A 17,457-nucleotide genomic window follows, 5' to 3' on the forward strand; every position below is an offset into this window, starting at 1 on the left:
TGTGACATATTCAACGTATTTTATAAACATAATTCTAGGAGTAGCCGCAGTGTTCTCCACTGTCTCAATATCAAATCAAAAGAAAAAAAAGTATTTACAAATTTGCGAACAGCTTGTCCCTCTAACATCTCTTCGCACAAGATGAGATTAAGCTGTCTATGTTCAATAGCCGGTGACAGATGATTCGGAGATGTTGCGCCTGCGAGTGGCGGATGTGGCAGATGGCGAGCTCCAGTTATTAATACTTAACTGCACGCTAAGCAGCGATGTAAGTAAATGAGCACCATATTGATCTTTATTTTCACATATATGGTTATTGCGTTCCCTTGCAAGTGGACATCGCAGCTTGTGAATTCACCGTTATGAAAATCGTACCAAAGTAATACACAAAACAACATAAATAAATAAATAAATACATTTTATTTCTGCCTCAAAGATATATGGGCAGAGGAGCTGCAGAAAAAGCTGTAAAAATACAGCTTGACAAAGCCGCAGCCCCCATTTTACAGGCAACAGCAGAAGACAAACAACGACTCAACTTCTGGTGTCGTATAAACGAAACAAAAGAACAAAAATGTAATGCTATACATCGCAAGATCACTTCAAGCGTACTGAGTAAACACAGGGATAAAATGATTGTTATTACATATCACACTCTCATACATAAAATATAAGATACAGAAGCAAAGACTTATTTTGGCACAACTGAGGATGAAAATTGTTCGGAGCTACCTTCTATATACATCCTACGCAATACCTTATGAGTACAAGTGAATAAGTCAAAATGTGCAGATGTATAAGCGTTCAGAAGGGAAGGGAGCGTGAATTGCAAACGTTCTTGTCCGGAGTTTAGGCGTGCTGTTGGCACCATCCATTGTTCGATGCCAACATGACACAAAATATCCGTGCATTACAAATTTTTAATCGCGTTATAGTACATAAACAATTCGCTAACATTTGCGGTCTTTAGCCTGTTTGTGCCGCCGACTGTGGTTTCAGGCCGACAAAAACGACGGGCTGTCTGAGGCCGGCTAGTGGGTTTAAAAAGACAACAATGCCTTGTGTGGGCGGGTTGTCCTTGAGTTCCATGTAGTAGCCGTACATGTTGTACAGGATGAACGCCTGTGGTGTATACAAGAAGTAAAGAAAAAAGCAGGATAATGTGTCATCAATATCATAAATATCGCCCATGCATACTTATTCTCGCACTAGAAAGCGACGTATAATGTACCGTATACGAATTTGCAGAGCTATAGTTGCTGTTGTGCGTAATGACTTCAGCAATGATGCGCCAAGAAAATGACCTTAGAGCGTGGTCATCCGCTGGATGCAAATATAAGAATGTACATCGTCAATCACAATGTGAACACGGATCCGCGTTTCTATGCATGTGCCTCGCGCCATTGCACATAATGAGGTCCCGAGTCAATGAAGAGTGACGTATGAGTACGGAAATTTCGAAGTGGCACAAAGCGCAGTGAGCCATTTTGCGTCAATTTGCTGCTGGCTTGGACGTAGTGATGCTCCGCACGTGCGCAGCCACGTGTACTTTGCACCACTCGAACTGAACCCTCTTGCAGACTCAGAAATCCTCAGTAGTAGTGTTCATCTGACGTTAAAGTAGTAACCAAACCGCTGTCTGTACCGCTTGATAGTGGAGCGCATTTTGTGTCGCGGTGAGGACACACTATAACCTTTAGTTGGGCCATTTTTTTTTTCCCCTGGAAACACTGCTCCGACTTATGCAACTGTCTTTCACGAGTAAATTTGCGGGCAACTATGACATGCCAGAAACCACATGAGGCACGAACATTTGTGTCATGGGTGCTCGTCCATATTCCAGAGGACGTGCCCGCGAGCAAAGCCAGCAAAACGAAATTCTACAGAAGAAAACGTACACGTTCCCGAAATGACGTTACTGTTCTGTCCAGTTTAATATATACAGTCCCCACTAAAAGTACACAGCGCTAGGCGTTTGCTTCCATGCTGTTTAGCGGGGCTCTCAATCCTGAGGTCGGAGGGATTCAGGATACGAATTCCTCTCCATTTCTAGAGATTATGGTCGCTGATGATACAAAACAAGACACACTGCAAATCTCTTGCACTGTATACTTTTGACGGGGGTTGTAAATACGTGTGTGGAAGGCGGCAAAATCTGGCAAATGAAATAAAAGAGGAAAGGCAGAGGTCAGCATTTGCTTTTAAATGACCGCGCAAAAGCGGTGCGTAAAACGCCCTGATGGACGATTACAAGAACTCGACATCTGCTGAGAGCTGATTGAAGATGTGTCTTCACTGACCGCGTCTTAAACAGAGCTTGGCGACAAAGAAAAAGTATTAAAAGAAAAAAAGAACAGAACGTTTTCTGGCTTGCAATCGCAAGCCAAGTGACGACGTGTTCGGTTGTCACTTTTCCTTCACCCACAGACTCTGAGAGCAGCAGCCTGAAGAGCAGAAGCAGGCTCTGCAGGGAAACCGCTTCCAATCACTTTTAACTATAGCTTCAGCATCGAGCTATCGTCATGTGACCCAATTAAGATCCTCTATTTAGTACATAATGTGTTATCTTTATTTTAAATCCACTTATTGCTCCCGCCAATATGATAGAGAAAAACGTTGGAGTATAAAATTGTCAATTACTCTATAATTAGGCGAGATGCGGACGCTTTATGCTGTCTTCACTCTAGTTTTCCACTTGGCGTACGATATTAAAAAGCCATTTTCAGATTTAGAGAAACAGCCAATGAAGTCGACTTTTGCGAAAAATCATTGTTTCCTTTCACACGTTTGAGGGGCCTGCGCGAAAACTGACTAGCATAAAAAGCTTAAGAGTATTTGGATAAACGTACATCCTTAACAGGTATGCAGTCCAGGAGCAGATCTCACCACGTCATCAAGAAAGAGGGGGTAGTCCCCTCTGAAGGTGAACACGCGCTCTCTTTCAAGCGCCGTTATGTCCGACACTGCCGGAGGGCACTGGAGGTGCTGGTTCACATGGGGTGTATATTTGCGTTGTTGCACGACTTCCGAGAGAGCGGCCACGCGCTGACCTGTTCAACCTAAATGAGGACAACACTGTACATGCACGGTGCAGTTGCGGCAAGGTTCGTGTGGGGCCTGTTTTCAAAAATGTGATTCGTAATATTACGTATGCCGTTGTCACAAGTCTCAAGACCGGTGCCTGCAGGCAACAGGTAAGCTGTCTGAAATGCAAAGATCGAGCACTTCCAGCAATGCAAAGCTGTTCTCGCCCCAGCAGGGTACATGTGCTTTTAACTTCTGTCATCGCATTTTGGGGAGTATAACACGCGCTCTTTAGACAACTGGGATGAAGGTCGTATGCTGCAGTTTCCAGTAACAGTAAGATGCGCTCACCTTCACTGCTGCCAGCAGCATGTAGAATAGAGCCAGCTGCTGAAATACCGCGTTCTGTGAAAGCAGGAAAGAAAAAAACAACAAAAAAACATGGTCTCTCAAGATATCTCTTAAGAGGTGAAAGACGAAAGCCTAGTAGGAGTTGTAGTAGTCATTAGTAGTAATTGTAGGCATTACTCTCATTACTAAGCATTTTTAATCATTTCTAATTAATTGTAGCTATCACATATCGTCGTTAGACATATTGTTCATTACAAGTTATTAGTAGTTATATTAGTCGTTACTACTCATTACTAAGCATTTTAGTAATTTCTAATTAAATATAGTAGTTACAAGTCTTTAGACTGGTCATTACAAGTCATTAGGCCATTTTAGTCATTACTTCTCATTGCTAAGCACTTTTAGTGATTTCTAATAAACTGTCGTTACAAGTCGCCTTTATACATACTGGTAATTACAGGTCATTAGGTCATTTTAGTCATTACTACTATAACACTATTTTAGTCATTGCTAATCAATGGTAGTTGTTACAAGACATCCTTAAATATATCGGTCTTAACAAGCCATTATTAGTCATAACCTTTACCAATTTTTATTTTAACCTCTAATATTATTATCACCAGTTATAAATCATTTTTTTTTCTTTAATCTGTATTCATATGGCGGACATTTCCTGATGACGCATCCGGCGGTCACGTCCGGCGGTCACTTTCTGCCGACGCACCCCATGAGCCGCCTAAAAAACGCGGTATGATGCATAGACTTCTTTGCATCCAGTTATGTGCCGTAATATAACAGTTATTTTTCCCACTCATTTATCCTCTATAAATCGGTGCTACTGCTAGTAAAATCCGACCTTCAACTGATCATCGCCTTTGTTTTCATCATCATCAGTTTGTGTGCATACTCAAGCCTCTTCTACGGAACCTTTTCCTTATACTTCGGCCCTTTCATACTGCAACTATCCGCAGTCCATAATACCGCAATATATATACATGCCAGCCCAACGCATCAAAGTTCACCGGCGTTCAATAATTGGTTTACAGTAAAGGTAAGGCGCAGTACCTGCCACTCACGTAACCTCGCTGACACATCTCGTAGGACAAATCTCGCCGACGCGAGATTTTCATCATGAGCTTAGAAATACTTTCGCCTTAATATATGTCGCTGTCTGCGACAGGAAGGCGACGCTATACCGATGCCACGAGATATATTACATCTAATTCGCCGCATATTTCCGCGTGCATATCAACCTGAAGCTTGCATATTGGAGCAAATAAGCTGCAAGCAGCAGGTCAACACAATATCATACTTAGGAGCAACCTTGAAAAGGTATTTTAACTGGCGCCAGTACATTGATTTCCTGTAAAAAAAATCTGTAAACGTTCTGAGACTAATTAAAAACATTATAATTCAGTTTGTTTCAATCGCATCCTGGATTATGTACTCATAGACCGATCAAGTTCGTAGCACCTAGAGCTCCTTAGCGGCCTTTGTTTATGTGAAATAACATTTTGCTACTAAGTAACTTAATAGACTGTCCTTTAGCAATTTTTGTAAATATTTTTATTTGAAACCGTATCACCTTTCCTTTAGTTCCGTACAAGTCCTCCCCATCCAGTTATCGTTCAGCCGCACATGAAAAGCACTTACTTCCAATCTATAACAATCGTAATGGTGATCGATTTCTAAGTTTTTGTGGATATTAAGACCTGGAATTATATCAGAGTTTCAGTCATATCTTCGCCTAATGCATTTAGAGCACCTGAGTAAATTTTCCCTGATAGATAAGCGTCTTTATTAAGCGAGTCTGTTTGCCTTATCTGTGCTCTGATATAATATTATTCTTAATCTATCGTGAACATGTCTATTTGAATGTAGAATGACTTCTCTTTCCTTGCCTATAATTTTATCGTATGATGGTATTTGAGTTTGTACAATTCCGTTTTGCACTGCAGTTATTTCATTCCGCACTGTTCAATACGTCCATCTTTTTTTTTTTTCTTGCGGTTCTAAATCTTCAGTAGAGATATTTGTATCCAATTTGTGATCCCCGACTAGTCTCTGCAACTAAGGGTCTATGAGTGTCGTTATGCAACAACTTGTGTTGTTTGAAAGACAAATAAAAGAGAGAAAAGAGTGAATAATAAAAAAAGAACAATCGCTGCAATATGCACACCCTTGTCTTCAGCTTTGGCTAAGGAAAGGGCACATATACATAAATCGTCGTTACTGCAAGGCAGCAAGGAATAAAAAAAAAAAGCATTCGACGTTTTCTTCACAGCCGTGATGACATTCAGAGTAGCCAAGTCCGCATTCAAGAGAAACTTTGCACGCATTAAAGCCCGAATATCATGGCCACATGCGAGAGCAAGCTAATTTTAGTGTCCTTTGAGTCGCCTAAGTTATAGGCTTCCGAGAAAGCTTCCTACCAAAATACTTTCAGCCAACCCTTAAATAAATCCTAGTGGGGCTCTGCCAGTCCTCCTAGAGACAGTTTCCAATAACACCACCTAGTCTAGAAAACGTCGCAGCCACGTGGGACGCCATATGGCGCCCTGAAGAAAAAAATTACAATGTTTACCTAAGCCTCCTTACGTATGCGGAAATGCAAAAACATTGTCACTTGCGCGCCCAGTTCCACTACGAGCTCCTTCTGCGTTTCTTTGTTTTTCAACGTGTGCAGCTTTACTGTTTTTATCATTTCGTTTTCTAAATTTTCCGTTTTCTCTTTTTCCTTTATTTTGATTCCTCATTTCATTTTTTCTTGGTTTTTATTTTGTCTTTTTTTTTTTAATTTTTATTTACTATCGCTGTCGTCCCTTTCCTCAGCGCCCTCCGGCGTACTTGTACGCTACGAGAGAATTACGGATTCGTTCTCAGGAAGCCGGCGTAGAGTATATGTTTAGCGCGCTCGGCTGGGGAACGGAACGGTGGTGGTTGGAGCCCTGACGTGGACACGATTCACTCATTTTTCTTATTTCCATCTTCGCGAGGACACGCCGTGACGACTGCTCGTGTAAACAGGCAATAAATGCTTGCGCATTGAAAGCCACCTCCTTCCGGCTCTTCTGCTTGCACTAGGGGCGGACAACCGTATACACTGTACGAAATACTACTACAAATAAATTTCATTCATTAACGTGTTTCATGCACCGCTTCGAACGTTCAAGGTGCGGTTCTTTATGCATCTTGGATGCTTCAAAACTATCGTTTCTGACTAATTTATTAAGCTGTCCCGAAAATATAACCTCGCAGCTACTTGTCTATCAATTTGGAAAGTGATAATCTGTACTTGAAACATAACTATTTTCCTCTTTATTTCGGAGTTTTCGGATAAGCAAGACTACGCGCGTGATATGAATCGGTGTCTCCCATAGTCTAATTCGCTTTTCGGCCTTAAACCACATAAATCGAAACGTTTTTGACCTTTTGTTACCGTGCCCACTTTTATTTTTCCAACTGGCTTTTTTCACAAAATTAAATAATTTTGGCCAAATGGGCCCTGTTCATTTAATTTTGATTGGTTTAAGTCTGTTATTGCTCAGCAGGAGGCTCTTTCTCACTCCACTTTATTTCTGATGTTATTTTTCTGATCGTAAGTGAGAATGAGACTTCGATTGGGGCGCAATAAGCGGAGGCCTTCGTTGCACCTCACGGAAGCCCTGTATTATTCAAAATTTTGAGAACATAGTGTCCTGACAAACGCTAATGGTAAGAAATGTCGCCTGAGTGAGCCCTAATAAGTCTCCTTACATTGTTCGAAGTGCTCGCAACCGCTCGTACGTCCAGCGTGAAAGATGCGTATTATTAGGAAGGACATGCACGGCGTATACTGGCGGACCGTTCAACCTAGCCTGGAGCAATGTCGAATTGCCCTAGCAAAAAAGCTGCGAGATATCTCAAATAACTCATACGCAGTTTCTCGTACCTAACTTGTACAAATTTCATATAATCTCATAAAAATATTCTACGTATGAGAAATATATGAGATTGTATGACATTTGTATAAGTTTGATATGAGAAAATTTGTGAGCTGCCAGCTACCGCCTGCCAGCGTCATGCTCGTAATCCTTCGCTCACAGCGCCAACGCCAACGCCGGTCTCCGACGCCGGATTTTCGGTGAACACTCCCGCTTAGAAAACCCGGCCAGGACATTGAGAGGGGACCAGTACGAGCGGTCCAGTAGGTAGCGTTAGGGCCTGACTACATTTATACTTACACGTGTGGACTCGACTTCCACGACGTCGTTTGCACCAGGCACACGAACCTGGAATGAAGCAATCATTAACTTAAGACAGCTATCAGCGTCCAAAGTAAGCGTGGGACGTGCTTGAGTAAAAGAGACAAAAGAAATTCCCCAATCGAGATTGTATGAAGATAACCGTGACTTGTATACAGGTAACCTTATACGGCAAATTAGACCTATATCGCAGCCTAAGGAGAGCACTCGCAGGCCGGCCTTGCTGGAAAGGGTATTTCTTCTTGGTGTAAAGGGTATAGAATTCGGCCTCTTTCAGCTGCCTTGCCACGGTAAAAATCCCTTCAAGAATTTTTCGCTCCCATATCGTGTTGTTCCATTACGTGCAAGAACTTGGAGCAACAGCGACAGTTGCAAACTACACTCGGTTGCTTTCGGCACAGCAGTTGTGATAATGAACACGGGGCGAATGGCAAGTGACTATGACGACCCAGAATTTTGACACTTTGTTTGAATACAGAGGGCATAGAATAGCGCAAAGTATTATGAAATACAGATACTTACTTTGCGAGACACGTAGTGGGAAGCACCTATGTGGACTACGCAACAGAACACGATGGTTCCGCTGTTCACCACAATGAACTTTTGGAACACATCCACCACCTTCGCCTGCAATTATCAAATAGACGGTGCTCAGTTATAGCGGACCCAGAGATGCTAGGAGTGCTAACATATTTTCAATATTAAACCTTCTCTTGCATGAGCTCTACACCCTGATAATATTATATGGGAGTATAGGTTCCACAGCTTAATCCTCTGAGCGCGCTCCTCCTCCAGTTCGACGTTTATCGTGTTGCCAACAGTCCTGTTTGTGAAAAGGCATGCCTAATTGGAGCCAGGAGGTATGACATCTGTATATTTTGCTGAATTTTAGCAGGAAAACTTTCCGGAAAACAAAAAGCGTGCCTGCACTATCATGAACACACTTGTGCGTGCGTAATCGTCTGGGGAACAGAAAGCAACCAAGAAAGAATACCTCCAGACGTCATTGCGCTGTTAAGAAGCCACAAAGTATAGTGACTTTGAAAACTTCTCAGGTCATCATATTTAAACTGCGACCTAGACTCACAGCGAGGCACCTGATGCGGTCAAGCAGGAGCCCAAATTACTTTGTAATCGACACGGGAAACTTATTCGCGTGTAATCGTGAACTTTCTAAGTGTTAGCAGCTTAATTATTGACTGTGTCCATATTCTGCACGCTTGCATCATGCGTCGACAGTAACACACGAAATCTAGCAACTTAAAAAAACAAACACTGTAAACACTGCAGTGGATTTCTAAGTTGCAGGAAGTAGTTCGAGGGGTGTCTAGCATGCGTGCACACATGAGCCATCTCCCTAGACCGGTCCACGAAATTACGCTGACCCTCCAGGCTTTGGCTTGACGATTGGGTCTCGTCTCCCACCGCTTTTTGGTTAGGTCTTTGGTGGTGAACGGTACCACGTGGTCCCTTGCATCCACAAATCATATGTTGTTGGGAGTTTGGCATATTACATAATGTGAATTCATATCTGTAAGTGGTGGGCGAGATCCTGTGTAGTAAGGTGCCGTGGATGTTACTGCTGCATTGGATTTTTCGGAGGGTGACTGCTGCTCTGGTTAGTTTCGGATGGGGCGGAGAATATTTTCTTCTGACAAGCCTGTAATGAATGTGAGTATATTTTTAGGTATATCCCGGGTTCTCCGAAATCTCTGCCAGTGGCGCGAGGTTATCGCACTCTCGGACTGAGACGTTGGATGGATTCGACATATACAGACCTTGGCACATAACAGCGAAAAACATGACTCGCAACTGCTGAGCACACATGTTCAGAAAGGGGAGTAAAGCCCAAAACACAACGCGCTTTTGACCAACAGCGCTGCGGGCTTCTCTTGTGAGCCGGCGCAGGTCTTGAGCAGAAGTGCTGGCCAGAAGCGACTCCCAGTAAGACTGTACCGTGCTCGGTGATGTGGGATGATGGAAGGTGGGGAAACAGAATCAGAATTTATTCAACGAGCAATGATTGAATAGAAAGATTTTGATTAATACAGGAGAAGATCCCAAAGCCAATGGCTGCACAGGGGACCTCATGCGGAGAGCGATTAGGAAGTCTCCCGGTTTGCCAAAAAGTTTGAATGAGGAGGGGAATCGGTCTGGGTATTGGGCATGTAGTAGCAGGAGGTATGGAGCAGTCCGAACTTGTGATCGTCGCCAGCGTGAAGCCTGCGCTATGTGAGAGTTGGGGCTGAGGGTGTGTATTCCCTTCGTTTGACCAGCGCTAGTACGACAGAATAGCACGGAAAGAGAGCAAGTTCTCCCTGGCCCGTAGACGAGCTAGAATCTTCTTGCCCAGGACCTCGGGCCAGGGAATGAGCCTCCTTGTTACCAGGGTGGCCGGCACGTCCTGGCGTCTATACTGGGGTCATGTGGCGCCAGGTTGCCTTCTGAGAAGCGAAGTAAGCGATCAGTGGTTCAGGATATGTGGCGATTAGCATAGTTGAGAATGGTAGATTCAGTGTCAGAGATAATTGTGGTAGAAGATGTAGAAATGGGGGCAAGTGCGATGGCTGCCTCTTCCGCCCATGTGTTTAAACTGGTGACGACTGAGGTGGAGGATTAAAGCTTGCTTTATTGTCGGCCACCGCCGGGGCCATACTCGATTGAGCCTAATGTAGATATTTCTGCGTTCAAGTAGACCACTTTATGGTCCTTGCTGTACTATTTGTGGAGGGTTCGAGCCCTTGTATTGTGCGTTCCTCGTCTCACCCAGGGTGAATCTTCTCGGGGACAGAGTATGCTGCTATTAGAACTGAGAATAAGGGAGACCATCTCGGTAGGATGAGCATTTGGGCTTAGGCTTAACTGGGCTGAGAGTGTGGCCTGCCTCTCTTTTGGATAGACGGGATACTTGTGCCGTAAAAGGGACTTCTGTAGGTTCTCCAGGAATGTTGTGGACACCAAGTTTGAAGAGTTGGACGTTAGATCTGCTAGAGAGAAGGCGCAGAATTGTGTTCGTGCGACTCCGTAAGAGTGCCTTAAGCAGCTTCTCTCCTTCCGTTGGAGGGGTATGTATGGGAGGGCATATATGGTGCAGCTTATGATGCACGCCAGCATGAGGTAAGCGTAGCGTGTTTCGCTCGCGCAGGCCAGCTCGACGGTTCGATATGCGGCGAAGTCAACTGGTCTGTTGGGCATGCGCTTGGAGAGTTTTTGACTTCCCCATGCTCGTTATAGGAGTGGAGGAGTGTTACTAGCACGAGGATTTGGATACTAGTTGCATAGGACAGGCGCCTAAAGTAAAAACATGGGATGATTGCCTGAATCGTATTGCTTGGGGCGGTAGAGAAAGTTTTAATTTTGAAGTGGAGCACGTCGGGCCATATATCTGTACATATGTGCTAATGGTAGTTAATGCAAGTTGTAGGTATTGTTCTATTTCGGCATCACTACCGTGGTCGGTTTGCCTAAGCAGTGATGTCGCCGGTGTAGTGGCTGGAATGGAGGTCAAGGATTTGCGCTAGTTGTTAGGGAAGGCGAAGTGCCATTATTGCTAAATAGAATAGGCGAGAGGACGGCTCCATGGGGCTTCCTACTCCCAACGTGATGCCTGCGAAGCTGTAGTCACCGAAGGTATGTGTGGCTGTACGGTGGCTGAAGAAGTCTCGTATGTAGTTGCACACCCTGTCACCAATTTCCAATGTTGTATTGTTCTGTAGTATAGCTGAGCCTGTGACGTTATCAAAAGCCTTAGTGAGATCCACAACTAGGTTATATTTGGTGTCGTAGATACGGAAGTCGAGCACGTGATGTTTTAGCTGAAGAATACGTACTCTGTCGAAAGCCCAGGACCAAATCTAAAATAAAAATAATTACGAAATCGTTGCATTCGAGGTACTGGGAAAGCCAGGTCTAGAGTACATGCTCCTCGAGTTTGCCGACAGAAGAGGTGAGGGAGATGATTCTGAGGTCAGAAGTGAGCAGAGGCTTCGCAAATTTGGGTATGAAGACGTCGTTGGCATCTTTTCATTGCTGTAGAAGGTTTACAATTTTTTAGCGCTCGTTAAAGTATTTAGTAAGGCGCAATGAATTGGGCGTTGAGATTCTGGAGCGCCTTGTGTACCCTGTATCGCATCCTATGTGGCGCTGCCGGGCCCTCGCATCTACGGCACGGGTGACGTGATCAGTATCTGTGCCACACATAAAACGCGGTGGTGAGGGGAGACACCCTTTCCACTTAAGTGTATACATACACGGCTGTTGAATAAATGGGTGTTGTTACGCTCCCACTGCTCACAGCCTCTGGTCATGTCTCGTCGACGGGACACAAATATACATGGTGTCGGAAGTTGGATTAGTACACACGCCCACATCCGCCTGCGCCGGGGGTGGAAGAGGTGTCAGGTCTCCAGTGCTTTACTTGGTCCTCTGCTTCTCTTAGGGGATTAGTCGAGGAGGTATTAATAAAAAAAAAAGGGGGGCGGGGGGGCTGAATAGGCGGTGTGTGTCGCAGGAGGGTATGCGAAGTATTGATTTCTAAATATTGTGTTTTTCGGTGGTCTTAGATTTAATGGCATTTAATAACTGCCTAAAGAGATTCCAGGCATGCGGTGGACCCGTAGTGGCGTCTAGCTTGTCGCGTTTCGATTACCAGTCTTGTGGTGAAAAATTCGCTTCGTGCGTCTGTATTCGTCTGGACGAGTGAGGCGGCGTCTAAGTGTATGATTCTAACGCTGCCTCTGCAAGCGTCGTTCTAGTATTCCCATAAATGTTACAAATGGTTACAAAACACAGATTCGAAGCTCGTCTATTAAACCTGTAACCATATAAGGGAGGTTAGCAGTTGGTGGTGCCGCCTGTAATCCTGGATTTCAGCTATTGGTGGCACTCGACAGTTTGCATTTCTCTGCTGCGTTCGAGTTTTCAGCTCCGCTGAGTAGTTCTTCTGGACTATGCAGATGGCCTGACAATACGCCAACGTCCGAGTTTTGGCTCAATCACACCGAAAAATCTCATAGCGTATGAGACGTATGGGGAGTTTCGAAAGTACTAGTGTTCATGAAGAGGCCCGGGTTGCCTTAGGTGTGAGAATAACGTTCCGATTGGCCAGCCCATTAATAAGGGAGTTTTCGACCACTGGCTTGCTCCAGGGGGGACATGGTCAAAAAGCTCTCGAAACAATAATCGTTCCAAAGCTTTACTGAACTTGTGCTCCGCAACGTTACAGCACAGAAAATAAAAAATGGACAGGGTTCGACCCGGCTGAGCCTAGTAAACGACCCTGTAGGCCTCGCGCTGAGCTACATTAGCAGAATTGTCTGATTCAGCCTGACGTCTAATTGCGACGGAGTGCAGACATCGACGGACCACGCATCGCGTCATCCATCGCTAGACTGAGGAAGCTGTCATGTGGCGGCAACAGCACCGGTTCAAACCAGTGGCGAGGCGGAGGAGGAGCGCACGGAGCAGCTGATAGTCACATGGTTGCAAGGCTGACGTCACTCGCTGTTCGGCCGGTGGCGAGCCGAAAGAGCGAGTTCGCAGCGCAGATGAAGCTGGCGCATGCGTATATGATTGATCTTGCAGAAAGGTAGCAGAAGATCTACTCTCTAATAATAGATAGTTATCATATCAAGGATATTCCAGCGCAGGCGTGTACTTCACCAACAGAAACCCAGGTCTGCTGTGACAAAGCACTGAATACATAGTAATCGTACAAGGTGTATATATTTAGTTGTGTTATCTGTACTTACATGCGGAGGTGCCGTAAGTGGGTTTTCCTGCGAAATTAAGAAGGAATGTGATCAATGCTGAAACTGATTTCTCTCACTTAGCGCAACCGACGCACTTTTTTTTTTGTCTGCTGCCGCCAAGAGAAGTCATGAGAAGCCACAAACGCCGCCGAAAACGGGAATCGATTTGAATCTAGTAAGAAGTTTTTACGACATGCGAATAAAATTCACATATTCAAAAGTATATCATGAGGCTACAAGCGCCCGGAATCAGAGTTGGATTCGCAATGCACTAAGGACAAAGATAAGGCGCACAAAAAACAATCAGTTTTTCATGGGCGCACATTAATCAATAGAAACGCCTCGCGCTGTGCTCGTCCTGCGCAAATTATCTAAGCGTTAGGTTATTGTTATGTCAATTATGGCGTTAGAAGGTGTGATGAGCTGTTAACCACGGGACTGTGATTTATGATATCTCAAGCCGAGATTTTGTTTTCGCTTGGTCATGCTTTCGAGCTGCGCTGCTTATCAGCTGGGTATTTAGAAGTCTCCAAAGCATGCACAAGGCTTCCTTCCGCCCAACGATGATATAAGTATGATGTTCTGGTTAAAAACGTTGAACGTTCGGTAGCTCATACCGAAACGTAGAGCACATTGAGGAGCGCCACGTCGGATACCGCGTCGATGCCAGCCTCCAAGCCGAGCAGAACGTCGTAGATGAAGCCATCAGCTGCGTAAATTCGAGAATGACAATATTAAAAAAAAAAGCACCAGTATAACGGGCAGCAACAAGGTGAAATATAAATAAGGAAGTCAGCAATTTAAAATGACGTTCGAATGTGGGGAGAAATGGTAGGCAGTGAAAAGTCGGTCGCCCCGTGTACCCTAAAATGTATATGCGCGCAATAAAACGCAGTTTTATGTACCTTCTACATATGGCATGGATCGCAACGACGACCCTTTTGTAGCGAAAGCTACACTACGCAAGGTTTTCAAGCCGCCGGCGTGTCACCGTGGCACCGCGTCGCGCCACGCCGTTGCCTAGCAACTGTCACGTGGTATATACCGAGAGCTTTGACTGGAGTTAGAGGAGGAAAGACGAAGAAGAGAAAGAAGAAAGGAAAGAAAAAGAAGTAAAAGAAGAAGAACAACAACTCGGTAGTTGGTAGAGGCGAACGACAACAGCGAGTGTACGGCGGCACATTAAATCCAGGTGTCAGAGGAAAACTTCGCTGCAACACTCACAGCTTTCGCTCTATCACTAGGTTAAAGCCTTGATTACTCCTCCCCCCCCCCCTTTCCCCCCCGCCTTTTTTTCACCTCACTTGACTTATTTAGACGCCACAAAGTTCCATTTTATGAATCGGAGATTAGAAATCTCACACAAGCCGTAATATTTGGCACGAAATAGACGCTGTGTGCGTGACTGCACAGCTTCTGTACGTCACTACTGGAATGTAACCAGATCAAGTCAGGTAACATTTAAAACCTGTCAGAAACAAAGACCAGACGCTAAGAAAAAAATATGACCGCGGTGTTATACTACATGATTGACAGACCGCGGGGAATGTATTTCGAGATATAAGTGCTATGTGCCTTTATTTTCAAAAGTTCAGTCTTCTGTTCTTCTCACAGAGACCTTAAACAACGTCTAGAAAAAAAAAATTGCTACGAGGTGTTGAAGGGGGTGTGTAATTTTCTGAGCCGCAAAGAAAATCTCACCTCCCAGATTCCTGTAGTTGCCGAGCACGTAACCGACGATAGCGAAGAAGTTGGTCGCCTGCAGAGACATTACGATAAAAAAAGAAAATCGTACAGCGCGGAAGAAGTACAACCACTGCCAAAAGTAACGAGCCCAATGAATACGCGCCTATAGTGACGCTTTGTGTTCGCTGCGCATCGTCGCTGTTATTCTAAAGCATTAGAATGTGAAAGGTACGTGACCCTCCGAAAATTAAGAAAACATCTGTACAAACTCATTCTTAAACTTATTATATGCGACAGGTGAAACCAGTTCTTAAACATTAAGTATCGGTGGATTATGTATATATATATATATATATATATATATATATATATATATATATATATATATATATATATATATATATATATATATATATATATATATATATATATATATATATGAAGGAAAGAAGCCAACAGTCGGCGAGGCCAAGGAAAGCGTTGGGGATGGTACTTCGTCTTTTTTTTTTATTTTTACTTGATAATCACAGAAATTCGTAATGTAATCTTTTTAGGAAAAAGATAATTAAACACAAAGTAGAAGAAAAAACAACGTGCCGATGGTGGGAACCGAACCCACGACCTCCGAATAACGCGTCCGGTGCTCTTCCAACTGAGCTACATCGGCCGCTGTCCCCCCCCCCCCCCCCCCCCCCCCCCTGCTACTTTCTTGGGTATTTTATTTATGTTGTCTGTATACGAACCTTGAGAGTTCACCAGCGCCACCCTCAGCCATATATATATATATATATATATATATATATATATATATATATATAAACCAGCTCCTAAACATTAAGTATCGGTGGATGATATATATATATATATATAAGCGCTTGTGTGACATAGTTGGAGTTCAAGGCTTGAAATTATTTGGGAAATCGTACGCTGCACAAACTGCCTTTCACACCACGCACTCTAGTATTCGCCGTACAGACTGCGCTATTTGAAATATTTTAAGAATTTGTTTAAGCTATCTACGTCGAGGTTCCATGTATACTTTGTCTGACATTAATTGGGGAATCACATTCTGAACACGCTGCCTTTCACACCCCAACTCTAACCCGTGCAGACTGCGCTATTTTAAATCTTTAAAATTAGCTTCAGCGCTCTACGTCCAAGTCCCCTGAAAACTGTCGACTTTCTCGTGCGGGTGATGTCTGACAAATGTGTAAAAAAAAATTAGAAGAGTTCAACGCTGCTGAACCGAATATTGAGCGAAAGCAATAGTTGCGGGTGATCGAGCGTTCTTCTAATTCTTCTTCTCCTTCCCCAGCCCACACATAAAGCCCCGCTTTAACCAACCGATATGAACGTGCCTTAGTGGCCTATAGGGGTAACGTGAATGCCAGGGTCCTAGCAGGCTGATTCTGACATAACCGTCTCATGTGAAACGAGAGGCCCAAGTAGGCAGCTCCTGCCAGCCCACATATAAAGCCCCTCTCTAACCAAGCCGTATGAACGTGTCTTAGTTGCCTATAGGGTAACGTGAATGCCAGGGTCCTAGCAGGTTGATTCTGACATAACCGTCTCATGTGAAACGAGAGATCTAAGTTGGCAGCTTCTGCCAACTTGGGATCATCTACGGGGTTCGTCTAAAGGTCAAAGGTCAATGGTGGTCACCGCCGTTCCACGCTGAAGGCTCAAACTGCGAGCAGCATTGCTTTCGCAATAATAACAAAGCTGCATATAAGCTCGACGCTGCTTCTCAGGCACTATTTCGCTGATTGCCTTCCGGTCCCTGCGATAAACTTTTTTAGGAGGTGGCGAGAACGTTTGTGGTGGCTCGGTCAAACAGTCGGGCTAAACGTGGCCGCGACTGCGTGCCGCGAGCCCCAATCTGCGTCGCATCGGTTGTTAGGTTAATTCGCGCACAGTCCGAGCTGAAAAATGCCACTCACCGTACAGAAAATGAGGATGCACACAACGGTCTGCCTAGAAAAACCCATGGCGTCTGTTGTGGATCAACAGTCGCGGATCTTCTTTTTCTTCACCTCTTGTCATGGCACGCGCCTGATAAGAAGGACGCATCCATGCCTCTTTGGTGTGAGAAGAAAAGACAGGCGTGGGAATTTTCTCTCATTCCCTCGATTGGTCTTTTTCTCTCCGTCTTCCAGATTTCCCCCCTATTTATTTGGCTGAATTCCTAGCGGTTGTTCTTGCCCTGCGCAAGCTCCTAAATTATTTTTCAACTCCTTTAATACTTATAGACTAATTATCTTTGTACGCTTCCCTATCTGCGCTTAATGAGTCGCAGTTCGCACATTTAAGCTCCTTATCCCTCTTCATGCCCAATCGATTAGAATTGTTTGGGTTCGTTGACACAGTAGCCTTCATTTCAATGAATCCGCTGATGCTTTAGC

At 44.4% G+C, this 17,457-nt stretch overlaps 1 protein-coding gene across 1 annotated transcript; it reads right to left on the minus strand.

Moving 5' to 3' along the window:
* Window positions 1-912: 912 nt before the first annotated feature.
* LOC146196705 (uncharacterized) lies at window positions 913-17,043 on the minus strand. The gene is made up of 8 exons (XM_084597061.1): window positions 16,996-17,043; window positions 15,071-15,128; window positions 13,987-14,078; window positions 13,370-13,396; window positions 8,142-8,246; window positions 7,599-7,646; window positions 3,376-3,429; window positions 913-1,122 (listed from the first exon to the last, which is right to left on the minus strand). Exons 1-8 carry the CDS (start codon window positions 17,041-17,043, stop codon window positions 967-969), a joined length of 588 nt encoding a protein of 195 aa, XP_084453187.1. The 3' UTR covers window positions 913-966.
* Window positions 17,044-17,457: the final 414 nt, after the last annotated feature.

Source organism: Amblyomma maculatum, chromosome 3 (genome assembly GCF_055883805.1).
Source record: "Amblyomma maculatum isolate TAMU_Amacu chromosome 3, ASM5588380v1, whole genome shotgun sequence".
NCBI classification, from domain to species: Eukaryota; Metazoa; Arthropoda; class Arachnida; order Ixodida; family Ixodidae; genus Amblyomma; species Amblyomma maculatum.

What these genes read in the sequence shown, in the direction of transcription:
- LOC146196705 (XM_084597061.1), bottom strand. Translation starts at nt 17,043, where the DNA reads ATGGGTTTTTCTAGGCAGACCGTTGTGTGCATCCTCATTTTCTGTACG. An exon ending in TCAATGTGCTCTACGTTTCG is followed by an intron (nt 13,397 to 13,986) that starts GTATGAGCTACC and finishes TTAATTTCGCAG; the next exon opens with GAAAACCCACTTACGGCACC. An exon ending in TGCTGCTGGCAGCAGTGAAG is followed by an intron (nt 1,123 to 3,375) that starts GTGAGCGCATCT and finishes TATACACCACAG; the next exon opens with GCGTTCATCCTGTACAACAT.